The 12,550-nt window shown below is 34.8% G+C and overlaps 1 protein-coding gene across 3 annotated transcripts in view; it reads left to right on the top strand.

The window, feature by feature from the left end:
- dock11 (dedicator of cytokinesis 11) overlaps positions 1-12,550 on the top strand; it is a 99,451-nt gene that overhangs the window by 38,769 nt on the left and 48,132 nt on the right. For 2 of the 3 annotated variants that reach the window (XM_051899080.1, XM_051899082.1), the window contains exons 27-31: positions 3,331-3,402; positions 4,120-4,266; positions 6,157-6,240; positions 8,272-8,383; positions 9,966-10,004. In XM_051899080.1, coding sequence (XP_051755040.1) covers positions 3,331-3,402; positions 4,120-4,266; positions 6,157-6,240; positions 8,272-8,383; positions 9,966-10,004 — 454 coding nt within the window. The remainder of the gene's footprint in view (positions 1-3,330; positions 3,403-4,119; positions 4,267-6,156; positions 6,241-8,271; positions 8,384-9,965; positions 10,005-12,550) is intronic. The other variant, XM_051899081.1, reaches the window with a different exon arrangement.

The following is a 12,550-nucleotide window of genomic DNA, read 5'->3' on the forward strand; positions in this document are numbered from 1 at the left end:
CTGAGAGTAAAGCAAATAATGTGCTTGCAGTTTTGCAGACTTGGTTGAAGACTAGGAATATGAGTGCCACTTTTAGTGTGTACTTTTAATATATTTATATTATTATTAGAGATGCACCGATACTAAATTTCTCTGCCGATACCGATAGCCAATTATTCAGAATGATATCGGCTGATACCGATACCGATAGTTTGGTTTTTCTTAAGGAAAAAAAAAATCTCTCCCAAATAATGTTGCAAACTATACAGGGAACGCTCTCATTTGGTACACTACAATATTAGAGGTTACAATTAACAGCAGAGGTATTATATTCAGCTGCTGTTTATATTCAGATATAATAATTACACTCAAATAAAAACTGAAATGTATAAAACTTAGTATCACATTAAGGTAGTTTTCATAAGCACTTGTCTTCATGGCAAATTTGCACAAACATATAATTAACAGTAAATAAGCTCCTCTCTAGTGTTTTTTTATATGTAGATAGTTAAGGAACTGTGAATATTGGAAAACATTCCTGAGGTAAAAGTGACTTGATGTGACATATTGTTCACAAGCTTTTTTATTGACGTCTTTCCGCGGTTGAAACACAAATAAAGTGATTACATGAGACATGATACATTCTGGTAAGTTGTACAATATATTTCAACATACCTTTGATGTTCATTCATGTTTTTCGAGATAACTTTGAAGAGGAAGACTCGCGCTCCTAGCTGCCGCCTGAACTGAGGTATTACAGCGAACTGACACGTCACATTTAAGAGCGCCAAAACGCCATGTTTTGTTTGAATTTGATGATAAAATCTTTTTGCGATTATTGGATGGGAGGCGCTACAAATAATATTTCATGTAGGAAAAAAGCGCAGACCTGGCAACCCTGGCTTGAACTACGGGTGATTCATAGGGTCAAAAAGAGCCTGCTTTAACGTCACTATTTTTAAACTGTTAATGCGTTAAAATTTAACACAAGAGTGATTTTCTTCACACACAGTATGTATGAGTTGCAGTCTGAACACGTCTTTCCGCACCCTTTTGATTGACAGGATATAATCGGCCCTGACCATCTGCAGTTTTTAAACGATCGGCCGATGGCCAGTAGTGATAATAATAGCTTTTATCGGCCGATACCGATTGTTAGCCGACATCGGTGCATCTCTAATTATTATTACTATTATTATTTTGAAAGAATGAAATTAATAATTTACAGTACAGTTCAAAAGTTTAGGGTCAGTAAGATCAAGTTAGTGCTTTAAGCAATTTTACATTAATTTTATATGTGTAACAATTTAAATAATATATTTTATTTGTGTCTTGCTGTTCATTTTGTTCATTCAGACTGACGCGGCCGTGCACGTAAACAAGAGGCAGGATTTTATCACGTGAACCAATCATAACCAATCACATCCAATCATAGCGCGATGGAGGCATTGCCTTCTCTCATGTGATTCTCATTCTCAATTACCGCACTAAACCCACTGCACGCTTTAGGGGCTAAGAGGAGCACGAGAGACGCGGACTCCCGCTGTAACTTTACCTGTGGGTGTCGCTGTTGAACAGTGTTCCTTTAGAAAAACGTGACTTGTACACTTTTTAAAGGGTTAGTTCACCCAAAAGTGAAAATTCTGTCATTAATTACTCACCCTCATGTCGTTCCACACCTGTAAGATCTTTGTTCATCTTCAGAACACAAATTAAAATATTTTTGATGAAATCCAAGAGGTATATGACTTGTCCATAGACAGCAATATAATCAACACTTTCAAGGTCCAGAAAGTTACTAAAGACATCGACGTGACTGCAGTGGTTCAATCTTAATTTTATGAAGCAACGAGAATACTTTTTGTGCACAAAAACAAAACAAAAATAACGACTTTATTCAACAATATCTTCTCTTCTGTGTCATTCTCATACGTTGTTTACGTCCAGCGCTCCCAGATTCTACGTCAGAATGCTGAGTCATTATTGGCCGGCTTCTGCATCAGCATCACACGCATGCGTCGTGCTGCTCACGTGATCACCTTTGGCCAATACTGAGCCGGCATTCGGACTTAAACATGGAAGCGTTCACTGTGCTTACTGTGTCACCTGCGTAAGGATTATGACTGAGAAGAGAAGATATATATGTGTATATATATATATACTGCCGTTCATAATTTTGGGATCAGTAAGATTTTTAATGTTTTCAAAAGAAGTCTGTTATGCTCAAAATTCAAAAGAACAATGTTTATTTGAAATATAATCTTTTGTAACATTATAAATGTCTTTACTCTCACTTGTGATCGATTTAATGCGTCCTTGCTAAATAAAAGTATTGATTTCTTTAATTTCTTTTCAAACAAAATAAAAATAAAAATTCTTACTGACCCCAAACTTTTGAGTGATTTGTGTGTGTGTGTATTTTGTGAAGCTCAACAATCTTTTGCTACACGTCAGAACTATATTCTTTGGCTTTACTCATTGTGATGAATGATGAAGGGAATTTTGTCTTTGTTTTTCCTCATATTTATACTCCTGTGTAACAGGAAGTCATGACTGGACAATTTCGTGCTCCTAGTCACCCTGGTGTGCTAAAAAATATAAATGGGAATATACTTCAGAGATATTTTACTTATAATAATTTCTAGGGGTGCCAATAATTGTGGCCAAAATACATTAAAATATGAGCAAAAATATGAGTGTGTTTACAAATTTTGTGCATTTTTTGAGTGGAAGATCAAAAGAAAAAACAATACAGATTTATTTTCACAGCCGCCTTTGTTCATATTTACCAAGGGTGCCACTGTTAGTGGAGGGCACTATATATGTTTTTTGAAAGAACAAAATTAATACTTTTATTCAGCAGGTATGCCTTAAATTGATCAAGTGTCAGTAAAGACATTTACATTGTTACAAAAATTATATTTCAACTTAAAGCTGTTCTTTTGAACTATATTCATCAAAGAATCCTAAAAAAATATATCACAGCTTCAACAAAAAATTTTCAACATTGTTGTTTTTTGAGCAGCAAATCATCATATTAGAATGATTTATAAAGACTGGAGTAATGATGCCAAAAACTCAGTTTTGCATCACAGGAATAAATTACAATTTAAAATATGTTAAAACAGTTATTTCACAATATTACTGTTTTACTGTGTTTTGATAAAATGAATGCAGCCTTGGTAAGCATAAGAGACTTCTTTTGAAATCATTAAAAAATCGTAATTGTTCCAAACTTTTGAATGGTAGTGTATATGCATAATCTGCTTTTTGGTATTGTATCTGTATATTGTGTGTATTGGCACACATTTACAATATTCTTCTTTGTTATTGTATTAAATCCTATTACAGTATTCCTGGTTCTTCTTTGAGACCATGGCCAAGTCAATGGCACAGTACCTCCAGGACGGCAACAGAATGAAAGTTAGTATAATCCATTCACATGTTTTAGACTGACACAATATCACAAAGTACTAACTTTAAAATAATCACCAATTAACAACCATTTGTCATGTGAGAAGAATACAAAGGGCTTTCCTTTCCATTTCTTTTCTTTGTCAACATCATCATCAGGTAAATATACTAGCTCTGGATGTAAATAATCCTGGGTTGCTGAGCAGGATGTTGTCAACTATTGCATTTGTACATAGAATGCAGTGAACTTCCTCATTCTTTAAAAGGCACAGAAAAAAACACACCCTTTGAACTCATAAACACAAAACACAAGCTGAGCTGTACTCTACTGTTGTCATCAAGTTTTTACACTGTGTTTTTATGATTCGCATTTACAATATGTGTTTAACAGTTTCAGCTTTCCAAACATGTTGAGACCTATTTGACATGCCATTGGATCCTATTTGCATAACTGAAGCTGTGCCTTATGTTATGTAATTTAAGGGCCAGTGCTTGAAGTCTGTTGTTCAAGCATGCCTTGGATTGCATGAAACAAGCTCATGTTTTTTTTTGTTTTTTTTAATTGAACTTCCGTGTGAGTTCTAGGATATTGACAACTGAGATGAAATCTGATAAAATCCTACTTGTCTTATGAATGAATATTTACTATAAACACTGAAACTATGAAGCATTCATAGCATTGCTATGCGATGGTTAATGATGTCAAACCACCTACATTCCCTACAGATGCCGCGAGCACAGAGGTTTCCAGAGTCATTCCACCAAGCACTGCAGTCTCTGCTGTTGTCAATCATGCCTCACATCACTATCCGCTATGTGGAGATTTCAGAGGAGGCCCGCTGCGTCAACTTCAGCCTGGCCTGCTTCATTAAGGTCAGGCCTAAAGCTGTAGTAGTATTTTAATAAGACCAGGGGCCAGCTGCATAAACACAGTCATTATGTTAAGACTAAATCTTAAGAACTAGTCTGACCAACTAGCTGTTAGCCAAGAGCCAAATTAAACCAATCTACCAGTTTAAGTTACTTACTTAAAAAAAAAAGTTATGACCAGTCTTAAAGAATAAAATTAGATGACTAGAAGTTTGTGCAACTGGCACATTTTAGTGCTTGAGTTAAGGTTAACTTTTAGTGGCTTAATGAGGTAAACAGAATAACCTTTTTCAACATTGATAATAATTGTTTCTGTAATAATTGTAAATGTTTCTTGAGAACCAAATCAGCATATTAGAATGATTTCTGAAGGATCATGTGACCTAAAAGTTTAGCATATCTAGGTTAGACCTAACTCTTAAATGCTTTTTTTAAGGTCATGCTTAAAGGGGTAGTTTACCCAAAAATGAAAATTGTCATTATTTACTCACACACTCATGTTGTTCATCTTCGAACCACATATATTTTAATGAAATCTGAGAGATTTCTGTCCCTCCATTGACAGTCTATGCAACTACCACTTTGACGCTTCAAAAAGTTCATAAAGAGATTGTAAAACTAATCCATATGAATTGAGCAGTTTAGTCCAAATTTTCTCAAGAGCAATGATCACTTATTTTTAACGCTGAACAGATTTAATTTAGAAGCTTCCAGAAGAACCAATGAGGTTCGAGTTTCTGCAAGAACTAATGAGGTTCATTCTCATGTGTTTTGCAGCACGTTTGAGCTTCCGCAAAAACCAATGAGGTTCATTTTCGTGTGTTACACATTGGTTACGTATGTGTTTCGTGTGTTACACATTGGTTACGCAAAACGTTTGAGCTTCCGCAAGAACCAATGAGGTTCATTCTCGTGTGTTACGCATTGGTTACGCAAAACGTTTGAGCTTCCGAAAGAACCAATGAGGTTCATTTTCGTGTGTTACGCATTGGTTACACAGAGTATGTGTTTCGTGTGTTATGCATTGGTTACGCAGCACGTTTGAGCTTCCGCAAGAACCAATGAGGTTCATTCTCGTGTGTTAAGCAGCACATTTGAGCTTCTGCAAGAACCAATAAGGTTTATTCTTATGTGTTACGCAGTCTCTGCGTACATTGTAAATTGTTCTTTACTTTAAGTGCTTCATTAGGGTCAGGTCTAAAGTTAAGATGGACTCATTTTAATTGTTTGAATTTCATTATGTATATATTCTTTAAAATGAGAACAAGGTATTCTGATAGTCTGATATTCTATTTTACATTTAATCATAGGTTTCAAATGGCCTTCACACTAATAATTAAACTGAATTGATATAAAAAAATTGTAGAAAGGAGCCAAAGAGGTGGTTGATTCATATTTTCTATAGTAAAGTAATACTGGTATTAACATTCAAGTATCCCGGAGCAATTACCCACAGTTAGTGATTTTTTTTTTTTTTTTTTTTGTAAGGAACTACTAAAGTAATCTATTAATAGATATTATTTGAAGTGTGTTTCTCATTTGGGCTTGGTCACCATAAGTGTGTTTCATTTGGGCTTGGTCAGTGTGTGTTATGTAAATGTTTTTGTAGTTTTTCTGCTACAAATAATCACTAGCATTTATGGATCACTCATAAAGCCAAGCTAGAATTTAGTGAATGTCTGGCTAACATTTCAAGATCAAAGTTAAACTTGCACCTGTTTTTCCTGATAATAGAGTTTTACCAAACAAAATTGTTCGTATATAATATAATTCATGTCTAAAGTTTTATTTCACTCGTTATTGAATTTTATTATTTTTATTTGTTATTTATGTTTCATATGATCTCACTGATTGGCATTATGTTGTTCTGACTGAAACTCTTTCCCTGCACAGCGCTGCCTAACATTTATGAACAGAGGATTTGCTTTCAGTTTGATAAATGACTACATGTGTGGATTCAGCCTGAAAGATCCAAAGGTAGGCAAAATGATTCAGCTCCATTATATGGTCAAAGCAATGCTGCTTACATTTACTCACCGGGTTACCAATACTTTGGTCTTTACAGTCTTCATAGTAACATTCATGACATTCATAACAGTTAAAGGGTGATAATTTAATTCTGCCATACAATGCAATAACTTAACTTTTCTCCACACAACTCATAATGATACCATGTCAAATTAGATCAATACATTAACTATTTTAGGTCATTTTAACAACATTTAACCTGTTTAATCTCCTTAATTCTTGATTGAGAAGTGGCCTGTTTGCTTTGGCACGTACAGTTCTCCTAAAAATGCTTCATTGCTTTTATTTTCCATCTCATGAAATCAATTGACCATACATAGTTGATGTTTCAGTTTTGATTCTTAAGAGATTTACTTCCCTGTGAAGACTTTCTCAACAGACATCTAGATGATGAGTATGAGTCATACTGTTTTTCTCTGTGCTTATCTTCTGTGCTATTGATATCACAAAGGTGGTTTTTATTGTGGAGTGTCCTATCATAACATCATGCATAACTAATTTTGACTTGCAAATTCTGTGTGCTACAGCATGTCTAGACTGTCCTTGGAATACGCATGCATTGATAAACCATAATAAAGAGCATTTAAAATATAAGTTAAGCACTCAAGCATACACATAAAGGAAAGCTTACTGCAGCACACCAGCAAAAGTAATGATTATGAATGTGTCAGAAAAAACAGCAAGGTTACTGTTTGAACATTTCAGTAATTTAGTAATTATGTGTTTGAAGTTGACAATGCTGACTCTCATCTCCACAGTACAGTGGATAGAAAGAAATGCATGTTAAAGTGTTAGTTCACCAAAAAAATGAAAAATTACTTCATTTATTACTCAGCCTCATGTTGTTCCACACCCATAAGACCTTTGTTCATCTTTGGAACACAAATTAAGATATTTTTGATAAAATTGAAGACTCAGTAAGGCCTTCATTGCCAGCAATAATTTTTCAATGCCAAGAAAGGGTGCACAAAAAGTTCTTTTTCGCGCACAATAAAAGTATTCTTGTCGCTTTATAATATTAAAGTTGAACCACTGTAGTCACATGAACTGTTTCACATGTCCATGAACTGTAGTCACATGAACTGTTTTAAATATATTGTTAGTAGCTTTCTGGGCATTGGAAAAGGGAGTGTTATTACTGGCGATGCAGGCCTTACTGAGTCATTGGATTTTATCAAAAATATCTTAATTTGTGTTCGAAAGATGAACGAAGGTCTTACGGGTGTAGAACAACATGAGGGAGTAATTAATGACAGAATCAATTTTTGGGTGAACTAACTCTTGAAGTTAAACGTCATGCAGTAATTTATTTTACTATTAATTTAATTTACTACTACAGCACTAATAGTAAATGACTAGTAATCTAATTAACTATTACAGTACTAATTTAGCTTCCACACTCCACACAAACACTATGCGCCTAATATTAGCGAACATTTATCTAGGTTAACATAAATGTTAGACTGAGCGGCCATGTAAAGTTGCTATCGTTAGGCTACGACTTATGTTTCAAACGATGAACCTTGTTTGAGGTTGATGAATTATAGCCGAACGTTTAGATTTTCTGCCCAACATACTGTAATTACCACATGGACTAGCCGTGTTAGCGATCTGTCCAACACGGACTGTGTGACTTCTCCAATTCCTGTGTATTTTTTTTTTTTTCTCTGACTAATTTAGACAAAATAATACAGAAGTTTATTTTATTAGATGTCAGCCATTACATAAAAATAATTACTGTGTTATCGTATCAGCCAGAATTTTAATTTTGGCCTTCCTAATTTGTACTTAACTGTTAGTAACAACTCTTTTTGACTCTGTTGCTGAACTAGGACGTGAATTAAGGCATTTAGCTTGTCAGAACTTGAGCAGATACGCTTTTGCGATTAAATCCCTTATCTGTCTGTTACTATGAGTCATAGATCTACAAACCAACTTCTCCAGCATCTCACCCATCAGTTTTATATCCAATATTTGCAGGTGCTTACAGAGATGAAGTTCGAGTTTCTCATGACGGTGTGCAATCACGAGCACTACATTCCTCTTAACCTGCCCATGGCGTTCGGCCGAACCAAGTTGCAGCGAGTCCAGGGTAGGTCTCTCCACACCATCATTGTAGCTGCCACCTTGCCACGGCTTTCCCTTGCCCCCATCCTTCCCTCCATCCCAGTCTAACGACTTCACCACATTATAAGATCTGCTAATAGCTCCATTCCTCATGCCATGTAACTTGAACCTGAAAACCCAGCTACACAGGGATTTAAGTGTCACGAACTGGGGCGTGATAACATCTAAGCTTAACATCTAATACTGGCATATGATCAGATTACTTTTCCCTAAAAGTTTTCCCTAAACACTATTAAACAATTTCACTTAACACATATAATGGCTGTCACGAGTTTATCAGTTTTGGCATTTCTAATTGGAAACTCTTTATACTAAAACCTTCAGTCAGTCAGCATGGATCACTCCCTTAAAGTAATATATTTTCCATGATTACTATTCCACTGAGGTAAACTGTCTCACCACAAACGCAGTTCAGATGAATTTCTGATTAAGTTCAGATGAAGTTCAGACAAGATGGCCTCTCATTCTTTTCACTCATGCTAAATACCGAACTGCATACTAGTATACTACTCATACTACTTTTAACACATCTTTGTATGGCAGAAATAGTAAGAGTGATATGCTAGTATGCGGTTCTGAATTCAGCTTTGAAACACAGTATTAGCACACTACCATACTACTCATATGTGCAGTATAAAGTATGAATGCTTTGCAGAGTTTGTACACTACCATTTAAAAGTTCGGTGTCAGTACGATTTTTTTTTTTTTTTTAAACAAAAATCTCTTATGCTCACCAAGGCTGCATTTATTTAGATCAAAAACAGGTATATTGTGAAATATTATTACAACTGAAAATAACTGTTTTCTATTACAATATATTTTAAAATGTAATTTATTCCTGTGATGCAAAACAGAATTTTCAGCATCATTATTTCAGTCTCCAGTCATGTGATCCTTCAGAAATCATTCTAATATGCTAATTTTGGTGCTCAAGAAACATTTCTTATTATACTGAATGTTAAAAACAGTTGTGCTGCCTCATATTTTTGATACGTTTTTGAAGATTCTGAATAGAAAGTTAAAAAAAAAACAGCATTTATTTGAAATAGAAACCTTATGTAACATTATAAATGTCTTTACTGTCACTTTTGATCTATTTATTGCATCCTTGCTGAATAAAAGTATTAATCTCTTTAAAAAAAAATCTTACTGACCCCAAACTGATCCCATAATGCAATCAGCTATGCTCAGATTTCCATTCTGACGGATAAACCAGAACTTTTTTTAACTCATTATTTGATCATGAGACCATAATCTGGCAAAAGTTGGATTAAAAAGCAAAATACCCCCTTCAAAAAAAGCTTTTTTGTTGAATTAAACATGCAGCATGGATGACAGTGTAGCATCCTACTGTTTGAAGTGTTTATTAATGTATAATTCAGAATGAACCAGCTTTAGAAAAAAAATGAATTATGCAGGATATACTGTATGTAGTATTGAGTAGTGAGGCAGTATTACATTCCAAACAGCCACACACCCTCACAGCTTCACTCCCACCACTGATGATGGCAATCCTGCATGATTGCTTCCTTTATTCATTATTTCAGATTTAATTTCGTATGCAGCGGAGTATTTTGGCGTCGTAGGTAGGTGATGCCGACCAATGCCAACGCATTTCCAGTCGCCAGATAATCGTCCTGATAACCCCACTAATTGCTATGCTCCTGCATCACTCATAAATCACTGTCTAACTGCATTTCACACTTTAAGTTGAGGCTTTTGCTTTTTCTGTCACCAAGCATTGCATATTTGCTTTGGTCTGATGAAATTGAATGACTGCATTGTGAGAGAGGATTTTTGGGATGGTTGTACAGCATAGAGGTTTAAAGGGCAATGTTTATGCTATCTGAGTTTGTTGCTGTTAGACTTGACTGTTTTAATGAAGTATGTCCTGCATTTGTCTGTCATGTCCTGTTCTGTCCTCACTTGCTTTCTTAACTGTAATACTATACTGTACATGCAGAATGAGTGTGGAAACATCTTGTGTGCACTTGTAATCTGATTTCTATGACTATTGTTGTACAGGAAAATGTGAGGAAATGTGACTGTTTTTAATTCTGATTACAGGGATTAGAAATTATCTCAAAGGGATTCTTTTGCCAAAAATGCAAGGTTTTCACCTTCATGTTTTTCCAAAACCAAATTACTTTCTTTAATCTGTGAAACAAAAAGCATGAATCTTCAAGTAGATAAGAGTTCACAGTGACCAACGCTGTTATGCTCCTAAAACGACAGAAAACCACCTTAAAATGCTGCAGACATAGTACATATGGCATACAATACAGTTCAAAAGTTTGGGGTCATTAAGATTGTAAGAAGTCTCTTATGCTCACCAAGTAGAAATATTGATGAAATAATATAAATATATGTGAAATATTGTTACAAATGAAAAGAACTGTTTTCTATTTTAATATATTTTGAAATGTAATTCATTCCTGTGAATTTTCAACATCATTACGCTAGTCTTCAGTGTCACATGATCTTTCAGAAATCATTCTAATATGCTGATTTGCTGCTCAAGAAACACTTCTTATTAATTTCAGTGATAAAATACAGTTGTGTTGCTTAATTTTTTGTGGAAACAATGATTCTTTTTCAGGATTCTTTAAAATAGAAAGTTTAAAAGATCAGCATTTATTTGAAGTAGAATTATGTTGTAACATTATAAATGTCTTTACTGTATAATGTTTGATCAATTTATTATGTCAGTGCTGAGTAAAAGTTTTTTTTTTTTTTTTTTATACTGACCCCAAACTTTTGAATGGCTAGAGAACCACTGAGACTGAATCAGTGAATTAGTGAACTGAACTCTTTTTCATTTAGTCCAGTTTAAAAAGAACTGGCTGACAGAACTGTTTGTTCACTGATATGCTTTTCACCGTGAGAAGATTCTTTAAACGTTTTCCTTTTGTGTAGCACAGAATGAATAACAGCATGCATGTCTGAAGCAACATGAGGATTAGGAAAACATGAACTTGTGTGTATTCTGGGGGAAAATCTTATCAGTATTTAAGATTATGCACACAACAATTCAGTATTGCATGACTAGTTTTCTATCAAAGAAATGCATTTGAATTATAAACACAAGGTTTTTCTGTCACTCTTTGGTTTCTGTTTCTGTTATTGTGTGATGTCTGGAATGCAGTGAAGTCAGCTTTCAGAAACATTTGTAGTCAGCCATCAAACTCTCTTTTCATTTGGATGCCTTTCACTATCACAAATGTCAGTTGACTTAATACAGGAGTTACCTGTTACACCTGTATGTTAAACGATTAGTTCACTTCAGAATTAAAACCTCCTGAATTTACTCACCCCCATGTCATCCAAGATATTTGTCTTTCTTTCTTCAGTTGAAAAGAAATGAAAGGATTAGTTCACTTTCAAATGAAAATTGGTGTATATGACTTTCTTCTTTCTGGTGAACACAGTCGGAGAAATATTAATAAATATCCTGACGCATCCGAGCTTTATAATGGCAGTAAGCGTTACCAAAGAGTATGAGCTGAAGAAAGTGTCTCCATCCACATCCATCCATCATAAAAATATTCCACACGGCTCTGGGGGTGTTAATAAAGGACTTCTAAAGCGAAATGATGCGTTTGTGTAAAAAAAAAAAAAAAATCCATATTTAACAAGATATGAAGTAAAATATCTAGCTTCCGCCAGACCGCCTTCCGTATTCAACTCACAGAAAAAGTGTAACTGACGCGACGCCAGTTTACACTTACAGAAGGCGGTCTGGCGGAAGCTAGATATTTCACTTATAACTTGTTAAATACGGATTTTTTTTTTTTTTTTTTACACAAACGCATCGTTTCGCTTCAGAAGGCCTTTATTAACCCCCCGGAGCCATGTGGAATATGTTAATGATGGATGGATGTGGATGGAGACACTTTCATCAACTCATACTCGTTTGGTAATGCTTACTGCCATTATTAAGCTCGAATGCGTCAGGATATTTATTAATTTTTATTAATAGGAAAACATTCCAGATATAGTAGACTTCAACGGCTACCAACGGGTTGAAGGTCAAAATTGCAGTTTCAATGAAGCTTCAAAGTGCTATACATGATCCCAGCCGAGGAATAAGTGCCTTGTCTAGCGAAACAATCGTCATTTTCTCAAAAAAAAA

The sequence above is a fragment of the Ctenopharyngodon idella genome, chromosome 7 (assembly GCF_019924925.1).
Source record: "Ctenopharyngodon idella isolate HZGC_01 chromosome 7, HZGC01, whole genome shotgun sequence".
Classification (NCBI taxonomy): Eukaryota; Metazoa; Chordata; class Actinopteri; order Cypriniformes; family Xenocyprididae; genus Ctenopharyngodon; species Ctenopharyngodon idella.